The sequence below is a fragment of the Protomyctophum bolini genome (genome assembly GCF_963924005.1).
Source record: "Protomyctophum bolini genome assembly, chromosome: 1".
NCBI classification, from domain to species: Eukaryota; Metazoa; Chordata; class Actinopteri; order Myctophiformes; family Myctophidae; genus Protomyctophum; species Protomyctophum bolini.
Genome location: NC_137862.1, coordinates 13,021,495 through 13,046,912, shown reverse-complemented (window position 1 = coordinate 13,046,912; position 25,418 = coordinate 13,021,495). Strand labels below are relative to the sequence as shown.

At 41.3% G+C, this 25,418-nt stretch overlaps 2 protein-coding genes across 2 annotated transcripts; one reads left to right on the top strand and one right to left on the bottom strand.

Annotated features, from left to right (window-relative positions):
- Window positions 1–31: 31 nt before the first annotated feature.
- Window positions 32–17,015, bottom strand: nadsyn1 (NAD synthetase 1). The gene is made up of 21 exons (XM_080768511.1): window positions 16,822–17,015; window positions 16,374–16,434; window positions 14,340–14,456; window positions 13,942–13,995; window positions 13,303–13,392; window positions 12,926–12,977; window positions 12,597–12,685; window positions 12,093–12,210; window positions 10,811–10,942; window positions 10,591–10,662; window positions 9,025–9,149; window positions 7,113–7,161; window positions 6,417–6,519; window positions 6,060–6,228; window positions 5,398–5,533; window positions 5,038–5,144; window positions 4,761–4,892; window positions 3,721–3,790; window positions 1,865–1,993; window positions 746–922; window positions 32–602 (listed from the first exon to the last, which is right to left on the bottom strand). The coding sequence occupies exons 1-21, from the start codon at window positions 16,904–16,906 to the stop codon at window positions 564–566; spliced, it is 2,106 nt and encodes a 701-aa protein (XP_080624637.1). The 5' UTR covers window positions 16,907–17,015; the 3' UTR covers window positions 32–563.
- A 739-nt stretch (window positions 17,016–17,754) lies between these two features.
- On the top strand, window positions 17,755–24,645 carry dhcr7 (7-dehydrocholesterol reductase). The gene is made up of 8 exons (XM_080781316.1): window positions 17,755–17,856; window positions 19,013–19,116; window positions 19,788–20,010; window positions 20,296–20,386; window positions 21,092–21,305; window positions 21,786–21,990; window positions 22,291–22,422; window positions 22,814–24,645. The coding sequence occupies exons 2-8, from the start codon at window positions 19,013–19,015 to the stop codon at window positions 23,276–23,278; spliced, it is 1,434 nt and encodes a 477-aa protein (XP_080637442.1). The 5' UTR covers window positions 17,755–17,856; the 3' UTR covers window positions 23,279–24,645.
- Window positions 24,646–25,418: the final 773 nt, after the last annotated feature.

Here is a 25,418-nt window from a genome sequence, read left to right as displayed (position 1 = left end):
AGATATGCTATTTTCACTCTCTGCTATAATACATTCTCCTTGATTAGCCTATATATATTATTCCATAATACATTATTTTTAATTTTTTTATTGATAGATCACAGGTAGACAGGAAACAGGGAGAGAGATGGGGGGGAAGACACACAGCAAAGTTCGTCGGGATCGGAACTGGAACCACCGACACACTGTCATGCTGGATTACCAGCCAAGGTGCCTGGACCGCTAAACTGGCACAGGTCCATAATACATTCTTATTGATTACATATTAGACCTGAGAATTGAGTGTGATTATCATTTTTGTAACCAACAGTACAGTGGTGCTTTGTTTAGACACATTAACAATAGCAGTGACAATGCACCATAAGTTGTCTCAAGCTTTGGTGTACATGTGAAGACAAAGGGACAGTGTTTATCCTTTTAGGACATTGGGTTCCATTGCAATGCACAGTTGCTCAAACCCAGAGAAGAACACAGAGCAGCTTACAACAACATTTAATCTTGGATGGTTAATCACAATTACAGTATATGGCTTCTCTGTGATGATTGCATGAGGTCTCATGACATTATGGACAGTGGGAGCTTCCTGCTTCCATCTGAGACACCTTGGGGAATGATTGGAGAAATAATTAATTGTAAAAATGTCATGGCTCAATTCAATTCAATTCAATTCAATTAAATTCTTGTAAGCAGGATGTAATAGAGTTTTTGCGCTAACGCATAAACCTTGCCATTGCCACATCTATACCTGGTTATCGATAGACCTGAACTGCCAGGTCCATCGGGTGTTGTAGAGAAAAGGACGGAGGTCAAACCGGTTGTCGTCGGGGCTGTAGCTTTCGGCGTGGTAGGCCGGTGTTAAAGTGGTCATCTTGTGGCGGTTCACAGAGTACATCCTGAAGAAGTGCTTCACCTTCTGGGCCACCTGGTATGCACACAGCAATGTTCGTTTGAGACACTACACCTTGACCAAAGTTGTAATTTACCACTTGCAAGCGCTTGTCCCTTGTTTGAGCATGTTATTATAAGCGAACATCTTCACAAATTTGAAAAGATTTCTAAGATTTTATTATTTTATTTCTAAACGCGTTGTGAGCTGGTAGATGGGTTATCTTTTAGCTATTTGACAAATTGACATACAATGAAGTAGAGCATAGCAGTGGCCTGTTTGGCACCGGAGTCAGGAGTCAGACAACATTTTAAAGTGGGCCCTGATCCAGAAAAGGTCAGGAGCTGCTGTTTTAGGAAGTGCCCTTGAGCAAGGCATTGAACCCCTACCATGAAATGTTATGTCACAATGAGCAGGGTGTGGCTGTAAACAAGCATCTCAAGCTTAGTCCACTTCCCTGGGTAAACAAAGAACTTTGCTTTGCTTTGCTTAGCTCTATAGGTCTTAAGAGCGGCATAGTTTTTTAGTTTTAGTTTTCATTTTACAGCAATATATTAATGGAATTTCTGCATAATTAGACACAAACTATATTCAAAGTCAAACTTATGACTACGGTATATGGGAGGCTATATAGAAGACCCTATATTTAATCAGGTTTGGAAGATTTGCTATTCATGTGTTCAAAATCAGAAATATGTTATTTGCATGACAATGTTTGGCACAACAATTAAATATTACAGAGGTAAAACCTAGGGAACATTCAATAATTGTGTTCAAGATGAACAGTGAGTTAGTGCATGGAAAATGCAATAAATCTTCCCTGTGACAATTACTGTCAAAGAAAAAGACATTTCCTCAACAACAGAATGTGTGAAACCTGCCAAGCTGGTTCACTTGCCACCCAAAGGAGTTCACGTGGTTTCCCCCATTTTCACAAACAGAGGCGGAGTGTAACGGTCCGTGACTGAACACACTGACCTGCATGGGAGAGAGTATCTCCTTCCACATGTGAATGAGTTTGCAGTACATGCTATAAGGACCACACTTGGATATCTTCCTCAGGCGCCCGATCACAGACAGCTCAGAGTAGGTCATACCCATGTCCGCCTGAAGGGGGTCGTTGAGGGATGTGGGGGAGTGTGTGTGTTGTGTGTGTGTGTGTGTGTGTGTGTGTGTGTGTGCGTGCGTGCGTGCGTGTGTGTGTGTGTGTGTGTGAGAGCGTGGTGGGGAGGATAGAGATCCAAGGGGAGAGGAAAGACGAGAGTGTGGAGGGGACAAAGAAGGTTATGAAGAGAGAATTGGAAATGGATAGACAGAGGGAGACATACAGGGCACAAAATGGGAGAGCATGTTACAGATAGTCAAAACAGATCTGTGTTTTGTACAGGTTACTCCCTCGGGACTGACAGCAACGGTTCATTATGTCCAAGGACACAGTGAAGAAGCTCAGCAACTTGCAGGTTGAGGAGACAGGACAAGCATAATGGTGGGTATGTGCAAAACATTAAGTATCATCAGGTCCTGCAACCATGTGCAAACAAGAGTTAAGTCGTTAAGTAAATTAAACCAAATTGTTTCCTGGCAGGAAGTTAAACTGCCAGCCTAACCTGGGCAGACAGATATATACTGTATATAAAAAAACACCATCACATGAAGACAGACCTGCAATCACCACAAACCAAAATCCTCTTTCACTTCAACAAAAATAGCCCCTATATGGAGGATGTCAGTACGTAAGTATGGCCTTTTGTGATGATGGATAATGTTGTGCATTAGGGATGGAATTAGCAAACAAATTATGTTACATGGGTTGCCTCTGTGGACTTTAGGATCGACAGAGTCACAGAGAAGTCCATTATTGTTGATGAAGGAAATAATTGACTATGCCGAAACATTTCCTTTGACATAACAAATCTGGCATAATCCGCGTGTTAATATTTGCAGCTTCTCTATCTACAGTAGCCTGCCATTATTAGCAACTCTTTGCTAGCGGTGATAAGCTACGGCTAGCAGATATGCTATTATTCCTTAGACTGAACCTGCCAACCACTCCAGGATGTACCTGTATATCCTGGAACATTAAACTTGTGTTTTCAATATACTGCTCAGTGTGAGTCAGGTCAGGTCTAGAGCCCAGCTCTGCATCAGGTATAATTTGCACACACACATACATGCACATTGCACACACAGATTTCTGCATCCTCTCAAGGCCTGATCCCTAGCCAAGTGTTGTTTTGAATGCGTGTTGATGAATCATGTCTGTCAACCGCACGATTCTGAAATAACCAGCCCGGCCCCGGCCCTATAGGTCCAAGGAGCATACTGGGTTTTGACCCAGTCTTGTTCATCTCAGTGAGGCTTTTTCCTGGCTAAATAAAGGGTTACAATAAATACTACTTAAATGATCATTCTCTCTACACAGCTAGCGTAGCTGTTGTGCCTCATTTTATAGACTAGAGGAACAGCAGCTGCAGTGTGTCTCTAGTAGTACTACTGCCAGACAGATTTCACCTGAGAACAAACAAGCCAGCCACGATCAGACAGAGAGCTACAATAACAACAAGAGTGACCCTGGATTGAATCCAACCAGTTACAGTTCCATACTGTAGCACAGCTATGGTAGCAAACGCTAAATTCTCCTGTTCCCTCAAGATGACTGCAGAACCTCACCCCAATACCCTGGCCTGATAATCATGATACAACCTGCTATTTAAACACAAATGAACAACAAATGGAACTGTGGGGGAAGCAAGAAGCTGGTAAATATTCACCAGCATGTTTAAAATAAATTGTATAATGTGAGCAGCTTCATTTAGTGGTCTGTGTTATTATACCTCATCAGTCTGGGACACCTGTCCGTCACTTAGTGGCTCCAGCTCAGCAGTGGGCGGAGCAGCCAGGATGCTGCAGAGGAAACCAGAAATCATGTCAAATGATAATATTTAGTACATTTATACTACACTAAGTGCTCTGTTAGGACAGTGGGAAAGAAAATCTAAGTTTTCTTTATATTCGGAAACACTGGCATTTTAGCAAATATTATAGGCCAGACTGCACCAATGCAACTACAGTAGTCGCAACAAAACTGTTTTGCAACTGCCATTGGGGATAATGGTTGCAAGTAGTTTCATGTTGCAAGGAGTTGCATTGGTGTAGGATGATGAAATAGTGTACATTTTCTCTAAATCTTGAAATAGACATTATTGCGATTGTAGGCCGCAGTTTACTATGAAAACATGCAAAACCTGTCAGTCAGTCCATTACGCCTCGTGACATGCTCCATATATGGCCAATACAGAATTCATTCCATATGTTGATCTGACCTCATCTGACCTCATCAAACCCTGTACACTCAAGACACTGCCCCTGCTGCCACCCTTAGATATCCATATATGGAGCTAACCTGTTCCGACATTCCATATGTTGATCTGACCTCATCAAACCCTGTACACTCAAGACACGCTCCATTTATGGCCAGACCTCATCAAACCCTGTACACTCAAGACACTGCCTCTGCTGCCACCCTTAGATCTCCATCTATAGAGCTGACCTGTTCTGCCATTCCATATCTGACCCCCCCATGCCATAGCGCCAGCGCTCGCCCAGCAGTCTGCCGTCACCCAGGCGGATGCGTGCACCTTGCGTCCAAGCCCTTTCTCGCCATCAGGGCGTAGTTACTGGTATGCATATTTCCATGATTTGTACAGCAGCATGGATCACCAAAAAACAAAAATGTATAATAGGAAGCTGCTCAAAAACACTTTTAAATGTTGTTTGAGGGTTCAGTTAATGAGTAATACAAGAGTAATAATAGTATATCAAAAACATGGGACCCTTCCCTTTCAGCGAAACACCAGTGTTCTCCTGACTTCACCTTGTCAGGGCAGTGAGCTGGAAATGCTCCACACAGTAGAGTAGGAAGCTCTTGAGGTCTATCTTACTGACTCCTCCGATTGGGTTAAGGTCAGCACTGGAACAGTCATACTTAGTGAAGTAGCCTGTGAGACTGAGAGGAGAGAAGGAAGGACCAAAAATGTGAAAGGAAAGAATGAAAAGAAGGATTGGTGTATATTTGACATGTTTTATTTGAATAAACAAAGCTACAATCTGATAAAACTGCTCTCATTGACAGTGCAGAAACCTAACGTTACCTCTCATCCACGTTAGCTGAACCCAACACCAGCAGGCCTCCTGGCTTGCCCTGGGCCCAAAGACTCAACTGGGCAAACAGATAGGCTAAGATCATCCTGATACGAGCCTGAGTGGGGGCGCACACACACACACACACGCGCACACACACACACACACACACACACACACACACACACACACACACACACACACACACACACACACACACACACACACACACACACACACACACACACACACACAGGAAGGGCTGTTACTGAAACATTCAGCTGGAAAATTGTTAACTTGTTAGCAAACTACAAAGAGGAAATACAAGCGAGCAAGAGAGAGAGGGAGAGAAACATGAAAGGCTTACCAACCTGCACATTCTGCAGTGCTAGGTTCTCCCTGAGGGTTCCACCGTTTGCACGGAACTGGGGCCACTTTCCCGTAACCATGGAAAATATACCCAGCATGGCTTTCACGGCCATATCTATATTGATATTCATATGGGTGCTGTAAAAACAAGAAACAATGGTTTTGACAATGTCAATAACATGAAATTAAGTTCTAGCTCCTCTAGTTCTTCAAGGATAGGTGAGAGTAAAGCAATGAAAGACGCTTGTGATACGCTTGTGTATCTAAACGAATATTCATATGAATTCATATGTCTCATACAGTCCAATTCATGTCTTGGTTTGACTTGATCTGGCCCCAATAGAAATGTCACTAATTCGTCCAGGTCCTGACCATGCTTGCTGGGTTTGGTCCACAAATACACTCTTTCTTTCATAGTCAACATTCACATTTTGTACATTTTTGTGGTCTCTCTGTTCACTTCATATTATGCTGATAGGGCTGCTGCAGACCTGATGAAGAACGTGTATGAATTCTGAAATTAAGTACCGTTAAATTCAGTTCCTAATGTTTGTTAATGCATTTTGCATGCCCCAAATACAGTAATGTATGGCTTATACATGCCTTGCCATAGCTACCCAAAGCCAAAACTGGATGCTGCCAGGTTAACACCATCCCTACGTACCTGCCAATCTGACTGGCCAGTTCCTTGGCGGCGTTGCGTGTGCCCTCTGACGAGTTCTCGCTGGCCATGTAGCAGGTGGTGAGGACTCGAGCACACAGCTCTCTGGGTTCCTCGGGACTGTAGGACACATCTCCAACCACTCTGCGTACATCCTCCAGTACCTGACTGTCTGAGGGACAGGGAAGAAATGCACAGATGGAGGAGGGAGGGAGGCAAAGAGGGAGGGAGAGAGAAAGAGATTGTTTTTCTCCCGGTATTTTGTCTTGTACCTTGTATCAGACTTGTGATCAAAGTCAAGTATCTTACATGGGTCTTGCATTCAGTCTGAGTAAAGCCTGTGATATAACTGGTACTTACTGCCGTCACGTACAGCCCGGCAGACCAGCACACACATGGAGTAGACCAGAGAAGCAGAGGAGGAGCTGTCTACACCTCCACTTAAAGGCAACAGAAACCCACCCTGGAACAGAACGCACAACACAACCACTAAAGACGACCGCTTAAACATCTCTATTTTCCTATTGGAAGGTTAAATGTGTGTTATCATAGAAATGACTGAATATTAATGAGATGTTGTATTAAAACGATTACAAATGCAATTTGACCGACCAATCTGTAAGATTCGTCTTTAAGCTCATTAGACTCTGTTTGCCCCGCCCAAAATAGATCAACGTTGGGTTAAGTCATGTTACATTATTCACATGATTTAATAAGCTCTCCACAGTACATGATTTAATAAGCTTTCCACAGTATGCCAAGAGCATTCCATTCTTCTGACTCCCAACCCCTCCTCACCTCACCTGCATAGTGACTGAATTCTGTATTTTTCTAAACCTTACACTATCCAACTGTGGCTAGGGGTATGGAGAGAGGCCACACATGATCCCCAGCACTGACATGCCTGTGCATTTCAGTTGTGTGCTAGTGGAGAATACAGGGTGACTGGTTTCATATATACAGTGTCCACTCCATCAGCACAGCCAAAGTGCCCTTGAGCAAGGTACTGAACTCAAAGAGAAATTGATCCCCCTTTCTTCTTTTCCTAGGTCTCACCTGCCCGCTCCTCCTGAGGTAGTCCCACAGCCAGCAGGCAGGTCCTAGACTGGGAGGCACAACAGAATTAACACAGTAAAACCAGGTTATTACCATGATGACATTAACATTAAATTGTTATTGTTAACATTACCTGATTATTTTCAGTAGCACATTTTAGGCATTGTAGAGCAGATGCTCTTATGCAGAGAGATGTACAAAGTACAAGGTCTGAATAAGTGGGCAGAAACCGTGTAACACAATGCAGGGTAAGTGGTTGAGTAATGAGTGTTTAGAGTGCCAAGAAAACAAGTATGTGCTACACAACATAACTAGGATAGCAGGTGGACATCAAACCGATCATTATGTAATGAACATACCTTCAACATAACATACTGTGCTTAGCGTCTGTGAACAACCAAACAGTATACAAGTGTACAAAGAAGGAGTGATAGGGTACTGTACGTAAACACAGACATTGTAAATTCTTGTTGACAAGTGAAGCTTCCTACAAAGTGGCTACCATAGTTTGAACTCCTCACACATAAACCTTGATTCAACTTTCTGTTTTATTCTCTGCAACCAGACTATATTAGATTAGATATTCAACGTCCTTGGGACAAGACATTTTTCAGCACATAAACTAGCAGTGAGAACTCCTTTTGTCACATGCCACATAGCATTAGTTGGTGTTCTGTAAGGTAATTATGTAAGGTAATACTAAGTAATAATGTAATAATTTGGACTCTGTGTTACACCATGGTTTAATGTACAGAGGAAACAGGTTGAGTTAACCAGTGAGGCAGGATATACTGTTTTCTTAGGCTATGAAGATGTTTTCTCCTATCGTAGACAATGAAGCCAAAGACAGCAGTTGGGGGAGTGAAATGAATGTCACACAGAAGCGATTAATGTTTAAGTGGATTCATTATGCAACCTTTCAGTCTGCCTTTATCGCCCTCATCTATTTTTGATTCCAGCAAGCCTGACAGTGGCTGAGGACAATACTAGCCTTCAATCTAGATAAAAGATGGCCACATTTCCCCGGTACTCACAAACGTTATCTCCTTTCGACTGTAGGAACCGAGCTCCAACTTGGTTGTTACACATGCACCATGTTTAAATCGACAGACAGAAAATTGAAAGGGACACATTTTTGCAGAAGACAGTTTATGACCTGTGTGAATGAGTGAGGCAACTGTTTTAGTAAGGGATAGCTAATTATTTAAATTTCTATTGATTACCCATCCCATGAAGCCTTGAATTCATGGGATGGCTTGACTCAAAGATACTCTGCCGGATATCATATTATTGGCTTAGGAATTTCGGGAAATAAATAAATAAAAATCACACTTGAAGTGAGTGGCACAAGATGTATTTATATTGACTCACATGATGTCACATTATGTTTACTGCTGTAACCAAACATAAAAAGTCCATAGACTTGGCTGCCACTCTGTTGGTTAAAAGTGCTCTAAACAATAAAAGTCCATAGACTTGGCTGCTAGCGCCCCTCAAAAATCTCCATGAATTCAAGGCTCCATAGGCTGGGTAATCTAATCGATAGAAGAAAAGTCATTGTGGGGGTGATTGTTTAAGCTTTTTCCTCATGAAGGGTTTATATGGAGGGTGAAATGCTTCATATAAATTCTATAATTGGATTATGATTTGTGGCAGTAGGTAGTGTTCATGACCAGTGAGCTGTGAGAATGTGTTTTATAATGTCCCAATTGAAAAACATAGCAGTTGTAAACGATGTACCACTCAGGAGGTACAAGCGTTGGAGGAGGAGATGGTGACGGCAAATGAGTGCATCAAAACTGAAGCTGAATCCTGAATGAATCCTGTGTTCTGTCGCTAAGGGTTTTGCGTGTGTGTAAACAAAACTCAAGTAATCTACTGTAATTCCTCTGGCAACAAGTAAATGTCCAACCTGATCTCTTCCTCTGGTGTGTGGAACTGCCATGATATTGGTTGGTGAGTGGGGAGGTAGATATCATCGTCACAGGACAAACAGAAGTCAACTTTGACCCTGTGACACGGCTGGTGCTCACTGTCCTGTTAGAGGACAGATGAGTGGGAGACAGAAACAGAGCGAGATAGTCAGTGAAGCTGCAGGTGGTGTTATTTCTGAATACAAACTGAAAGCCTTTCAACCCATCACCACAATACACAGATTAAATCACTGTGGTTTCCAAACAAGTTCCTGAAGAGAGCACAATAGAGAACCAAGCGGCCATGTGCTCATGTGCTGTGCAACAGTATGACATGTGAGAGCTAAATATCAAGCATGCTATTTTTGTCTGGTAAGTTCTTACAGTAGAGGCCTGCAACAGGTAAACATAATGCAGGCCCCTCTGCATGAATGCAAGCATATACAATAATTATGTGCAACCACCCATTCATACACAAATATTCATACACAAATACTGTACTGCACATGCACACACAAACTCACTCACTCACTCACTCACTCACTCACTACATAAGCATGCCATTAATTTGAAATAACGAGTACATACAGTACAGTACAGTACAGTACAGGACTGGACGGAATGATTCCATTTACACAGAGATGTTAATATGTTGGAACATTTTTTACTGTGTGCTCTCTTTCAAGTATTAGTGGGAGAGAAGACAAATTAAATTCCAGTCCAGCAAAGCTATATCCTATCCACACACTATTATTTATTTTTCCTGATGATGAATATATCATTAAAAAAAAAAGATAAATATTTAATAGTGGGTATAATTTGAATGCCTCAGCATACAAAAATACTGTAACATTCATCAGTTTGTCATGCATGGCCGTTTTCATGCATTCCTAACTTTTCAAATCAACACAGGTTTCTTTTCAGATCTTGAAGAGTCAAAGATTTTTCTGATCAAAGGGAACAAAGGGAATCTACCAACGCGCCTGTTTTGGATCATCTTCTCGGCCATGACTGAGATTGTCTAAGGAACACCCAATCTGTGTACCAGGCCCAAAAGAGTGTGAATGATAGCATGTACCACCTGCTGCGGCCGAAGACGACGAGCACAGTGAGAGTTATGTTTATTTGTCCAACACCGTCCTGCTTGCAAAAAAGGCTCTCAGCCGAGCAGGTAGACAAGAGTCTAGACCAGTGGGTCCCAAACCTTTTAGCTCAAGACCCAAAAGAGAAATTAGACGTTTGCCAGGGACCCAAACTAGTGAAAATAGCAGCTCTTATAAACTGATATGGAGCGTTGGTCATTGCATTACGACGTAGCCTGCACCAATCAAATAACCATATTAACCAATAAATAGTAGCGTGTAGATCTCAACCAATGAAAGTGTTTGGGGCCGCGAAACCTCGCTCAAATAGAGACTCTGCGAGTGAATATATGGATGGGTGGACGATGTTGCTCTCCTCGCATCAGTGCGGATGAGGTGTAATGTGCGCGGTCGGGGTCTTGACATCATAATAAAACAGATCAAGTGATTCCTGGTTACTCTGGACTGGAGGTCAAATCTCACCATATGAGGCTGGCACACCTCTCCTCTGTAACTACGTACATCCTCTAGGTCCAGGGTGGCCGTTACAACCTCCTGTATGACGCACGCACACGCATATGCACCCACACACACACACACACACACACACACACACACACACAAACACTTGTTACTGTCGAGGATTCAAGCGTTTCAGTCCTTAGACCTACATCAGGCTATTACTCATCATAATGGACCATACCACATCGTCCATGGAGAACTGTGCGCCGCGTGCCACGATATCGCCATTGATAGCCACCATGGCACAGCCATCATAATAAACACGGTCCCCGTCGCAGCCCTTCTGGTTGGCATAGAGGTAGATCCCCCCACTCTGAAAACAAACATGAGATAAGCAGTCAATGGCATGCCGTTCTATTCTATATTAAGCTGATTAAATGCTTTGGCCGTTTGTATTACTCCAATAGCATTTTTTTGTATTTTCTTTTACTGATTTATCTGTACAACACAAGATTGGCCTCACATTAGGCAGAGCTGGCAGTTATCTCTTTTTATTTTACCTGTCTCTCACTTTAAATATAGTTTTTTGAAGATTACACAAAGCAGAGAACAATGGCTGAACACTCAACACATTAAATCCCACTATAACTTTCAGTGTGGGACTTATGAAGCAAACATTAGTCGCAGCAGAAGTGACTTTGCCATCTCTACTGGCCCATACAGAAACTAGCTGACAAATTGTCTTTTTTCCCCCAAGTAGACTACCACTTTGAGTTGGCCAGCCAATATGATAATTATTATTATTTCTGTAGTTCCTTTTTTTACCCACTTCTCCATTTACAACTGATAACAGACATTTGGGCGAGTGACATTTGCAGCTTTTAGTTTTAGTTTTATAGTTTTTGACATCTCTGACTTATGTAGTGAGAAATGTAAATAGAGCCGCAGCAATGTTATTCTTACAGCCAGCTATTCAGACTGCCTACCTTTTCTCAGACTGGCTTCAGATATTTAAATGCAATACATTCGATTACCATTCTTGTTTTAAATGTTGTTTATGTTTCACACTGATCACCCGGGAACAGGTCAGACAGTGATCACATGATTAAGGAAAATAAATAAATATTCATGTGTAGCCTTTCTGAGAGAGGAATTATCTACGACTATGAGAAGAAGAATTTATTATATCTATATTAACTGTATCAGTAATGTATTTGTGTCATTTGCAACTGAAGGATAGATCAACAGTTATTGAGCTTGGCTTGTGTTGTGTCCCACCAGATCCCGAAATGCTTGTATACACCAAACAAATTATTATTGAATCTACATCAAAGCCATCTGTTTCTCTTGCCAATTGTGAGCCATTAAAAACTGAATATAGAAATAATATGGTAATCAAGTAGAAGATGGGACAGAAACTAAATATGCAATGACTGTAAATCCTATGAAAGAAAACAATGATGCCATCTGGTGGCTACTAGCGTAAACTACCTGTGTAGGATAGTGTAGAATAGATTGTGTACCTTGTTGGTGGCTGATTTAATCATGTTGACTCTAAGGTCAGCCTTGCGTAGCTCATGGTGGCTGGCTGAGGAGTTGGTGATGATTTCGACCCCATCCAGACCCATGTGTATATGAGGGCTAAGGGAGCAGAGATAACAAAACTCTATTTTATTACAGTGAAACAAGAGTCTCAATATTACACCAATCACATAAATTCAGTTGTTCATGAGATGATGTATGATGATGTATATTAATGATACGAGCGCCCCTCACTTCACACGGGTGTGATTTTTATTATTAATATAGGGGGGGAAAGTTATATGTATATTATACATTACTCTTGATTCCAAGGGGTAATACATAAAAGGAGTGATATGTAATATGTAGGAGTAACATATTAGTCTCCTGAGTAATCAACTTAACACTACATAGTAATGGGACTCTGATATAAATCAATGGTATTTTAACCCATCAACAATAAAAGGAATAAAATATAATAATACTCTTATACTTATCTATACTACCTTCTAGGACTCCAGAGCTCTTGACATATCTCACTCCCAATGCAGGTGTCCTTGGTAGAAAGAACGCAGTAACCAAAGGGAACAGTATCCTTGAGGACACAAGATTATCATTATCAATTAATTACCCATCCTTTGTAAATCTTCCATGTGAAAATTAACGGTCTAACCAACCATCTTTAAAATAATTAACCACTAGCATCTATGTTCTGGGGATAACGTTCGTTGTAATGTGACGAGTTGTAAGCTTGTAGATCGGCTATTTTTGACGAAGAGATTTGGTAACTGGGATTTTTTTAAATAGTTTAAGTGATTAAACCCCCAGGTCTTACCTGTCCTGTCACCTCCTGAATCATTCTGGGCAGGAAATACTCCTCTACACATCTAGAGTAAAAAAAAAGAAAATGTGACAATATCCTTACTAACCAATCATGTTAAAGATTTTCTTGGGGGACACCCAACAAATGTGTCTGTCAAAGACCAATTTGGACGATAAAAACATCTACAATGGGTTATTTTCCACACAGTTTAAAAATAATATCAGTATATTATCAATATCGGTAGTTGATATATATGGCAATACTGGTATCTGTCAATGGCCAATCTTGACTAATGTCACTGACATGACATTAGTCATCAGTGACATCTGTACAGATAAATCTGTACTAATGTACAGATTTACATCTGATGCTATCTTGTGAGGACCAACCTGACTGGGTTCCACGGTGAAAACCAGCGCAACTCCCTGTAGTTCCCAGTGTTGGCCATGTGCATTTTAGGTCTTATGAGTAGTATCTTCCTTTAGAATGGAAGCAGAATAAGACAAATTTGTTTAGTTATTATAGTTCACTCGTACTGAAGTACAGACCACGCTGTGGCTTTCAAACCGAACATCGTTTAAGATTCTTTATTTAAAAGAGGAGATTAACCTGTCAGGATAAACAATTGGTTATGCATGGATTGGGTAGGAAGTGGGGAGGAGGGAAGCGGGGTAGGGAGGAAGAGTAGGGATGAGGGTAGGGATGAGGATGAAGGGGCGATAATGTAAGGATGAGATGAATAATAACAACTAATTCTAGCAAACTGTAGTCACTGCAGTTTGCACAGCCATAAACAACATAATTTTGTTGTATTGTATGATCTACCGGTATATTGATTTAAATCAATCATGTTGATTAGGTACCATAGGCAGTGAAATTAGTATTGGCTTGAATGGGTTCAAAAGGCGGGCTAAATTTATTTCACAGAAGGTACGTTTATTACTGTCTTTGTCTTCAAAATGTCAGCCCTTATATCCATTCCAGGTAGGAGATATACATCATAACTAACGTATGGTTTGCTAACATACCTGTTAAGGAACAGCACTCGACAGTTGTAACGCACATTATGATGCATGATGGGCCTGAGGGTCATAATAACAGAAGGAAATAATCAGGTACAGGAACAGACACACAAACAATTTCATGGTGAATTCAGCGATATACCCATGAGAAAGACTAATTCTTGTTTAGATGATCGGTGGTATCATTGATTTTGTAGTTATAGCAGGACATATAAATAATGAGTTTAGCATTATATAAACGCTGTCCAATTGTTCATTATGAACCAAATATCAAATTGATCATAGAGGGACACTTTAACTACTGTTAAGCATCAAACTATACTGCATACTTTATCATAGAATAAACGTTCAAATATTGAGGTAAAGGATTTTGACTGCATAAGTCTGTTAGATGTTTGACGCACATGCCCACATCACAGATGATGCCCTGGGTGACCGGCGATTCCAGAAGTTTCCTGAGCACCTGGAAACTGTGGAGCAATGTGTCCGACTCATAGAAGTGATCTGCACAGCCATAGCCACTAAGGAAGATGGAGGAGAAGACAGAGAAGGAAAAGAATCCAGGAGATAAGAAGTAGAGTTAGGTTTGTGAGGGTAAGGGCAGGTGGTTAGTATTAATATAATTAATCACGGTATAAACAAAAGCCTCATGAAGAGCACCTCAACGTTTAACGTCGTCATCATCATCATCATCAGGTATGGCAACTTAAAATGGTTGGAAAACAAGTAAACAACAGACACGTGTGACATCACATAAGGCACAAGAGGCTCAGCAAATTCACCATATTTACTCAGCAGGTTTTACATTTCATATTTCACAGGCCTGTCCAATGCTCCATCTTGCTACAGAGCTCAGACAACCTTCTCTCAGGTAATGTCTGTGTACTTTGCACAAAATGAGGGCAGTATGTAATATTATGAATAATTTAACTGATATGTGGTGCAATCGGACCGTGGCACCTAGGTGACACTTCATCATTGTTCAGATTTACGCTGAGGAAAACGTCTGTGTGTTTGCTTGCTGTTGGGGGGAAAACTGAAAAATAAACAAGAATCCTATTGGATACAATGTGAGTGCTGGTGTTCTTTTCTATGGACTGTAACTACCAGAACCACGCACCCGATACATTATTACCTTGAACTACTCAACTGATTGCTTGCTTCTTCTCCTTTCTTCAAGTACTTAGTTCTGTTTTCATTAGCTTGCCACTTTTTAGCTTGGGCAAGGTGAAACCTCGTCAGGAAACATTCTAAAATAATATGCATTTGTTGCGACTGTAGGTCGCAGAGTACTATGAAAACTTGCAAAACCCGTTCATCAGTCCGACTCCATATATGGTTGTCAGAATACACTCCCTGGATGCCAACGATGAACCTCTGCCCCAAAATTTCAGCCTGTTATAGCGCCACGAGGAGGCAGACCTGTCCAAAAATCACACAAATCGTTACACACTATCTCTATAGTCCTGTGTTCAAGATGGATCTGTCCGATATTTCATATTCCATCCTAATTGGCTAACATTGCCTTTCAAAATTTGCAGGGTTGGCCCTTTTGAAACAAAAAGCCTCAAATCATGAACGCAGCGTGCAATTTACATGAAATCTTTCAGACTTTCCTGCTAGGCTGAGGAATATATCCCACCCTTTTCACATTGGCCTGTTATAGCGCCACCAACAGGTGGATTTTAGCAAAACACATTTTTGGAACAAAATGCCTCAAATCATCCAATTGCCATCAATGGTGTAAGAACAAATGGCACCATTTTCACATTGGCCTATTATAGCTCCACCAGGAGGCCACAACCTTGTTATGTACGTTGCAACTGTCCTGCTGCTACCCAGAACAGGCCTCCCTCGTAAAAGAGATCTCAATGGGATTTTCACCTGTCTACAAGGTAGACAATTTCCATGTACTGGCAGCAGCTTTAAAAAAGGAGGACCCTGTTAATATAATAGGGGAAACTAAAAATTACTAAATTATAACACAATTATAACAAAATTATACCAATAATATAAAAATCACCCCCGTGTGAAATGAGGAGCACTAATATATTAAAGTCTAACTCATGTTGATTAGGTGATGTAATGGTGATGTAAAACAAACACACACATTAAACGCCATTAACAATAAAGAGACAATATGATGTAATGTTGTGTCTTCCTCTGTAATGTATTTTTGTTGTCATTGATGTTTTATGTGTGGCTGTAGCTGGGGTGAAAGCCCAAGACAAATTTCCCTTGTGGACAATAAAGTTTACCTTGACCCTTGACCTTGAATGAGGCACATTATGACATAAATTTTCCCTTCATTGTCAACGGCGTTTACAAAACAAACATTGAACTAAAGACAAACATTAAACCTGTGTATAGGAGGGGCTGGCGCCCCTCACAAATTAATAAAATTATACAAAATACAAAATGACATGTTCCAGTCATACCAGATTTCCAGCTCTGGCCCCAGTCTGTATTTAGCTCCATTAGACTTGGCAGTCTCAATACCTGGAGAGGAAACAACAAGATCAATTGACATCTCAAATGGTCTGAGTTCATTGTCATAATCTACTAAAAAAACACCTACTGCCTGTTGTAGGTGGAAGCAGAGGGGTGAGGTGGGTGTCTTCATGTCCATAATTTATTTATTTAGATATAAGCTATTCAATCATACATTCAATAATAATAATAATAATAATAATAATAATCAATAATCAATAATCCAGTCCCTAACTCTGGTGAGCACAGCTCGTACAGCCGTGATACCATCCCTGTGTCCTTTTCAAATGATAAAGCCATGTAGCCTTAATAGTTCTGGTCAGGTCTATTACAAGGGAAAGAAACGCTATGTTTCGATTTCAAATAGCTATAGTTGTTATGACATGTCTTACTTACTTTTCAGGATTCTCTCAAAGTTCCCGTCAAAGTCTAAAGCCCACTGGTTCAGCGAACAAGTAGCAAGAGTGACTTTACGCCCCATCGCTATTCACTGACACAACTTCACAACAAATTCAACCGAACGTAAAATATACAGTTATCCACGTGTGTGCAGGAATGACATAAATAGATAAACAGACACAACAATCTATCAATCCTAAACAACACAGCTGTGTTCCTGATCCGGTGTATCTGGGAGATGTTCCGTCGAACAGTGGCCTTCGAAATAAGAGAAACTTGCTTCTTCAGCAATGTTGTTAATAATAATAATAATAATAAATATTATTAATAATAATAAATAATAATAATAATAATAATAATAACAATGATGATATTATTATTAATAATATTTAAATAAAAATAAAAATTGTGAATGTGATCTTTTGTGACAACATAAACATTCTTCTAAATGGGTCAAAGTTTATTATTTCAGCAGCGTTTGTGAGTATCAGGAGGCCGGCTATAATTTACAGCCTGGCTGTTTATACACTGATACCGATAGCCTACTGTTAGTAACGGCCTAGGAACCTTGGACCCAAGAGCCTAAACTGCTCCCTAGCAACGCAGTTACACTGACTAAATGCACCATTTACCATTTATAACCACTTGCCCACAGTGTCTGGTAATAGCAATAGTTTATTGTTGACTAATACATTTCTGCACTAATTAATGCAAACCGCTGATAAAGCATACAGCAGGTGTATTTCCCACAGGAGGTTGTGTTTAGTTTAATAATCATCATCATACACTATTTATTTGTATAGAATCATCAGGCGCTGGTGGTTCCAGTTCCACGGAAACCAATCAGAGGACAGGGTGACTTCTCAACCCCGCCTTGCAGGTACACGGTTGGCTGTGCGTTGTTACGTTGTCTTCTTGTGGGCGGAGTGTCTGTGATAATGTGACGTTTTTCATGGTCGTTATATCATCTCCAGCATCTGGCCGTAAAGAGGAGACCCGACACCCCAGTAACAACCTCCCTGGACCCTAGTGGTAAGTTATCTACAGTAAATCATCACTTCCTAGGCATTGATGCGACTTTAGCTAGATCGGCATATGTTTGATGTTGTATTAAGTATATCTATGATGCGGCATGCTGTCTATAATGTAGCCTACATTAGGCTGGGCTATATACCTATATATACTGTATAGCCGAGCCATAATTCAATAGAAAGTTAGAAACAGTAGGATGGGAGTTATACTCACATTTAGCCCTTTATTCACCCTCTTCTAGAACAAGTAGTTCTGCAGACAGTCTGGCAGAAGTAATGCTAGGGTGAGAAAAGGTACAATGAGCTGTTGTGTTTGTTTATGCAATGTTGTTGCCTCCTGTCCAGCTCTGATGAAGGTCTGATAGACATTGCATAGTGTGCAAAAGTCTCTTATAAACACATATCAGTCAGGGCAAGGTAGATTAAAAGCAGGACATTGCATATTTGGATGTGTGACAGAAGTTAGAACTGACTTGCCTTTAGTATAGGTTACTACTCCCCCACACAATACAACTGCAGTATCTGCTGACATGACATTTACTTTGACTCTGTGTTTGTTTGAGTGCATAAAATAGGCCTTATTCCTTTCAAATTGTCAACTATAGATAGAATACATACGTAGGCCGACATGACACAAGGTAAAACAAATCTATAAGCTTACAGTGCTGCTATAATCAAATAGAACTTATAGTCAAAATAAGATGGTCAGGTGATGACGAGTTTGGTTTATTTTCAACTGGTGATGATGGCTTAGTGGCTTAGTGTAAAATATAAGGTACATTTGTGTTATCTGACTGGCCTCCACAGAAGGTTTATCACTCGTCATCGCCAAGGACATCTGATGCACTTTGATTGACCACATTACCCCGCTTCACCATTACAGTTTCACTCTTGGCACTGCATCTACCGTTCTAATTGAGTTATTATGCTATTATTATCATTATATTTTGCCATTATATTGTAGCTTGTAAAGGACTGACTTGTGTCAGTGAGCTCTGACATGTTGCGTAATGATAAGTATGTTCACCTCTGCTCTGTCAGTCCTCCATTAGTGGATGATATGTAAATGTTACAGTATTAACTTAACATAATATTGTGTAAGTCATATTAATATCTCCAAGATGGTTAATTATTTTAATATCTCTTCCTCCACTAAGATGAATGGTGCAGTGACCATGGAGGCCTCTAGGAGGCGAACCAAGCCAACAAATGGAACAGCTTCTGAGGAGAAGGTGGAGGTAGCCCAGTGGGGGAGAGCGTGGTGAGTTCACATTGTGATGGATCCTTTGGACCATGTTCTCGTCTGCATCAGGCATTCCACAAGAACAAACGGTTCCCCTCCCTCAACCAGTCATAAAATACCAAATAGAGCTTGATTTTGGCTGACCCAGAAGCCCACTAAACCCAGTATAAACATTTAAAAATAAATGTATTTATCATGGAATATAATATCCTGTAGAAATCTGTTCATTAAATTATTATATGGTATTATTAAGAAGTAATTTTTCACTTTTCCCTAAAACACACAAGACCACTGCCCTTGAATCTGGTAGAGATGTACTGTACATGCAGTGTCTCGGTCAAGGTTTTCCAAGCACATAGGTAACCTCTGGCTGTCACTGCAAGCCGGGTAGTGTGCAGACTATATCTAAAAAGTAAATGGTGTATTTATATAGTGCTTTTATCCAAAGTGCTTTATATAGAGCGTGCATTGCATTCACACAGTCACAGAGTATTGCTCAAGGACACTGGGGGGCTCCAGGATCGAACTGGGAGTTGTTGGCTTCATGCTTAGCATCCGGCCGCTCTACTGGCCACTCTACCCCTGAGCCCACTGCCGCCCCAGTCTATGTAGATTTTGTTTAATGTCTACATTGCTCTGATCTGTTTCAATATCTCTTAACCTATATCGTATTCCCTATTCATCTTCAGGGAGGTGGACTGGTTTTCCCTGAGTGCTGTAATTGCTCTGCTTTGCTTCGCTCCCTTCATCGTCTTCTACTTCGTGATGGCCTGTGACCAGTACCAGTGCTCTGTCAGCCAGCCGCTGATGGAGCTTTACCAGGGAGAGACAACTTTGCTCTCCATCTGGGCCCGGTCACCCTCGTTTACATGGCCCGCTGCCAAGATATATGCCATCTGGGTGGCCTTCCAGGTAAATAACGGGAGAGAAAAGATAATGTCAGGTAGAGAAGAGGAGAGAAGGGACAGGGAGGAGATTGAAGGAAGCAATGTCAGCAGTTTCTAACATTCCAAAGGGCCACAACTTGATGTATGACTGGATTTGAAGGCAGTGTATTGTGGAATGAAAATCTAGTATAAGGAAATATACTCAGAAACTTGAAGCGAATGAAAAGGTGTTTGGAAAGTGTTTCTGTAGACATGTTTCTGTAGATTATGGAGGTGACACTGTAGCTTAGCAGCTCTGTTTGTCCCTCAGGTATTCCTCTACATGTGTATACCTGACATCACTCATAAGATCATCCCTGGCTATGTTGGGGGAGTCCAGGAAGGAGGTCGCACTCCCGCAGGTAACATACTAACACACACACACACACACACACACACACACACACACACACACACACACACACACACACACACACACACATACACATACACAGAGTTATTGCACACCTTCATGTATGTCATACCTGTAATTCAACATGTAATAGGTATTGTAGAACCAACAACACATTGCATGGTTGAGCCAGAGCCAAACTGACTTCAGGTATAACATTACAATGGTTGTGAAGAAATAAGTTTTACACGTTACACCCACAATAACAAGGAACTGTTGGCCCTCAGACATGGGCAAACTTGTGTCTGGGACAAAAACCTTGTTTGGCATGTGAATGATAATGATGAAAAACATGCACCACACGTTGAAATGTTAGTAGTTGAATACATTTTATTACCTTATATCAATGTGAACCAGTGCTTTGCTCGAGTTAAAATGGTTATGATTATGCATGATGGTAGAGATGGTTAAGTTACATGTTGGCTAGTTAAAGTCAGGGTAAGGATCTTATAGGTATAGCTAATGAGATTGTGTAACCTCAAACCCTCTGTTGGTCCAGGATCCACAAACTTTAAATGAATTCTTATTGGAAACGCATGCTTGGCTGCTTACATTGTTGGGGGTGTGCCTGTTTTGGGCTTGGTACAGTACAGTATGTGTGTTAATGAACAAAACCAAACTTCGGCATCTACTGCACTTTCTATCAACGCTTTAGGTCTGGTCAACAAATATGAGGTCAATGGCCTCCAATGCTGGCTGATCACCCATGCCCTGTGGCTGGCCAACGCACACCACTTCCACTGGTTCTCTCCCACCATCATCGTGGACAACTGGATCCCCTTGATGTGGTGCACCAACATTCTGGGCTATGCTGTCTCCACCTTTGCCTTCATAAAGGCTCACTTCTTCCCCACCAATGCTGAGGACTGGTGAGGACTCATGTCAACAAGCAAAAATGAGAATATTTGTGCATAAGCCTAATTTAGCCGTTAATCCATTGTACGTCACTGGTAGGAAATAACAGGTGGTTGTACAACAAAGTATAAGTTAGCCACTAGCTGCGGTTAGCAATGTGAATCAACACTAACAAACAATTGAGTCTGCATAATCTGTCAGACTTAATGTACATACAGTACATGATGTATACAATCAAACCATGCTCTATTTATGATGGTGGACATGGTCTGTCCTGTCTCTTTGTATTTGATTAGCATTATGTTTTCCACATTAACATTTTATGTACAGTATTATTACCTGGCCATCTGCCTCTGCGCCTCTCAGTCTCTCGACAAATGTTTGTTCAAGTTATGTTATTTTCTTGAAATAAGATGCTAGGTGATGCAAATAATACATCTCTATGCACTGTGGCCTCTTTACAATTATACATTCCCCTGTCTTTTCCGTTACAGCAAGTTCACAGGGAATGTGTTCTACAACTACATGATGGGCATTGAGTTCAACCCACGCATTGGCAAGTGGTTTGACTTCAAGCTGTTCTTCAACGGACGGCCGGGCATTGTGGCGTGGACCCTCATCAACTTGTCTTACATGGCCAAGCAACAGGAGCTCTACGGACATGTCACCAACTCCATGATACTGGTCAACGTATTGCAGGTGGAGAGGGCAGAGAGACATGGGCAGGGGTTAGAAGAAGGAGACAAAACATGGGTGGAGAGGATGATACTTTAAGGATATTTTCCTTGTAAGGAGCTTTTATAAGGAATGGTATTGTAAGAGGGATAAATATATCATATCAATTAGATAAATATATGCATTTTGGACAACCTATGCAGTTCAGATGTTCTCAGAGTAATGTGTCTGTTGATATTGTAATGCTAATGTCCGATTCCTAATGCAAATAAGCTGTGTGTAATAAACTTTCAGTAATCATGTACTGACTGTGTGCTGCTGTAGGCCATCTATGTGTTGGACTTCTTCTGGAATGAGGCATGGTACCTGAAGACCATCGACATCTGCCATGACCACTTTGGATGGTACCTGGGTTGGGGAGACTGTGTCTGGCTGCCCTTCCTCTACACACTACAGGTAATAAAAGCTTATGTTTTGGCGACCCCACCTCTCCAGAGTACAACTGATATTCTTGGACTACAAACAAGCCGGTGTAGCAGCCATTGGCACTAATCTTGTATACTTCCAGAGATGATGGAATCTGTCTTTTACTACCGTAGCTAGACAGATGGAGTTCTCTGCCAGTCAAAGGTATACTGTATGTAAAGCTATATGGAGATTGTCTCCAACCATGGTAAAGATGACTGTCAGTAGGAGAAAAAAAGTAACATGTTGGAGCTTAAATAATCATGATTGTAACTTGGACTCACTTTGTTCTTTTCTGTGTCTACTGTACCTCTCATCTCCTTGTTTCTGTCCTCTTGTCTCCATTTGCTTCCATCTATCTCTATTTTCTGATGCTCTGCAGGGCCTGTACCTGGTCTATCACCCCGTCCAGCTCTCGACGCCGCACGCACTGGCCGTCCTAACCCTGGGCCTGGCAGGCTACTATGTGTTCCGCTCCACCAACCACCAGAAGGACCTGTTCCGCCGCACCGAAGGTGCCTGTGCCATCTGGGGCCGTAAGCCCACCTACATCGAGTGCTCGTACCGCTCCGCAGACGGCGGGGTCCACCACAGCAAGCTGCTCACCTCGGGCTTCTGGGGCGTGGCGCGGCACTTCAACTACACGGGCGACCTGATGGGCTCGCTGGCGTACTGCGCCGCCTGCGGCTTTGGCCACGTGCTGCCGTACTTCTACATAGTTTACATGACCATCCTGCTGGTGCACCGGTGTGTGCGAGATGAGCACCGCTGCGGAAGCAAGTACGGCCAAGACTGGAAGCGCTACACCGACACGGTGCGCTACCGACTCATCCCCGGGCTGTTCTAAAAGAGACAGAGCAGGGGGGAGTTTGAGACACGGAGAACAGTGATTCCCAACCTGTGGCCCGAGAGGGTATTCACCTGGAACCCCAAGGCCCCAAATAATAATTTTCTTTAACACCTTGAAGAGAATGTGTTTTCATAGTGATTCCAATAAATAAGAACCTAAAGGAATATTTCACTTTCAAATAAAATAAACATTCAAAAAATATATGAAAAGATATGGAATAATGGAAAAATAACGGCCCCTTACCCTTTAGAGAACATTCCAATGCGTGAGGGTGCTGTGATTTTTCAATTACTTAAAAAAAAAAAGGTGAAATATCCCTTTAAAGTATACTACATTAGATCCAGTGATCCAAGCCGGAACACAGTCGATTGATTGATCATAAAAATAAACGCTCTACATGCACGTGGCCCACCCATCTGACCACTTAAAACGGCAGCCGAAGAGTTCAGATTGGTGGGCTACGAACGCTTTCAAGATTCTGAAGTGGGCCCTGATTCAGAAGAGTTTGGGAACCGCTGATGTAGAACGAAGAATGAGTGGAAAGGTGTGTGTGTGTGTGTGTGTGTGTGTGTGTGTGTGTGCAAGCACTATGCTCCTATGGTTTTGATACTGCATTTGATACATGATTTCGTCGATTTGTATACATTCCACTGTGTGTCATGGCACATTATATTTATGTTAACATGTAGCTTCTCTGGAGGCTTTGACTATTCTACTGGTCTTACTGCTGTGTTTTGTCGTTTTGTTTTTAGATAGAGAGGTAGTGAGAGAGATTCTCAGCTAAACCTGTTTTGATTGAAACAGTACATAGACTAGCCTTGTCCAGGCTCTAGCAAAGGGTATCAGCAGAAGCACTTTGAGCCAAGTCCTTTCATGTCCCTAGTAGTATATCAAGAAGAAATGCAAAAACAATACAAAGTAACAAATACATTTTTCTACAATAGCATTGTATGTTTTTCTATGTGTACAGTTTAATTCTTCAGACACACAAGAAATATCAAACTTTTATTTTTTAAAGTCTATACGTCACAACCTTCAAGGTATCAGGTCTACCCCTACATAAAGCATGTTGTATTCTTTTTTTGTTAGTTTCATTTTCCTTTACAACAATTTATAGTAACTCTACAGAAGGTATACTATTCACCAGCACTGCCTTTCTATCTGATGAAGTGAGAGAATAAACCTGACATTTTGTTGAAATCATGAGTTTGTATAGTTGCTGTTCATGAACCATGAAGACAGTTCAAATCTATGCATTTGTTTTGTCTATGATCACATAGATGTGAACCTACATGATCAATATTGACCATATTTTACCATAAACTGATGGGTATGGTAGGGGCCAAAAGCCATACAGAGGGCTTGTTTCCTAATAAACAATCAAACTCAGCATTTTTGCCTGCTATTTGTTCGGAAACTTGATCATTAAGTTGATAAAAACATAAAGATAAAAAAAGAAGCAGTGTCCATGTAGCTATAGCTACTTTTGCCATGTAGCTTATAGTGTAGCTTGCTACAATTCTCTGGGGATAGCTTCGTTGTAGTTGAGCTATATTTAATAGAGAGTAACTGGTAGTGTAGCACTGTAGCTTACTACATTTTCCAAGTATGGTAGCTTGCCCATCACTGAAATTAGCATGCATTTTCCCATGATAGCACACAATCTGATTACTTATACGGATATGGGTTAAGTTTCAAAATAAAAATGGGTTCAAGCAGGGACGGGTGCCAATTAAACTGACTTTGCCAGCTGGGGGCGGTATTGGGTAACCATGTTTTGTGTAGCAAGCTTTTTGGATCTGGCAGCGTCAGGTTAGGCGCCAATGCCAAACCTGTGCAAAGGCAAAGCTTTAGCTTTTTGACTAGTAAACACAGCTGAAAGTAATCATTCCAATAATTAATTGCGGGTGTGTTTCATTTAGGTTTTAATGTGTGCCAGCATGCACGGCTCGGCTCCTGTGCTGTTATCTTCCAGCTGGCACAGAGAAAGTAGGCTATATGAAACACACCCAAACTTAAATCCTCCTGTAGCCACGCCCCCTCCAAACGCAAGGTGACGCACCAGCCGCAAACGAACAGGTGAGTAACCGCATACTAGAGTATAAGTAACCCCATAGATATATGTCTACTATGAGTA

Excerpts from the sequence above, each read along its gene's own strand:
- dhcr7 (XM_080781316.1), top strand. The coding sequence starts at position 19,013 with ATGAATGGTGCAGTGACCATGGAGGCCTCTAGGAGGCGAACCAAGCCA. Across the intron at positions 19,117-19,787 it reads GCCCAGTGGGGGAGAGCGTG|GGAGGTGGACTGGTTTTCCC; the intron begins GTGAGTTCACAT and ends ATTCATCTTCAG. Across the intron at positions 22,423-22,813 it reads CCTTCCTCTACACACTACAG|GGCCTGTACCTGGTCTATCA; the intron begins GTAATAAAAGCT and ends GATGCTCTGCAG.
- nadsyn1 (XM_080768511.1), bottom strand. The coding sequence starts at position 16,906 with ATGGGGCGTAAAGTCACTCTTGCTACTTGTTCGCTGAACCAGTGGGCT. Across the intron at positions 5,145-5,397 it reads TAGCACTGCAGAATGTGCAG|GCTCGTATCAGGATGATCTT; the intron begins GTTGGTAAGCCT and ends GCCCCCACTCAG. Across the intron at positions 923-1,864 it reads AGATACTCTCTCCCATGCAG|GTGGCCCAGAAGGTGAAGCA; the intron begins GTCAGTGTGTTC and ends TGTGCATACCAG.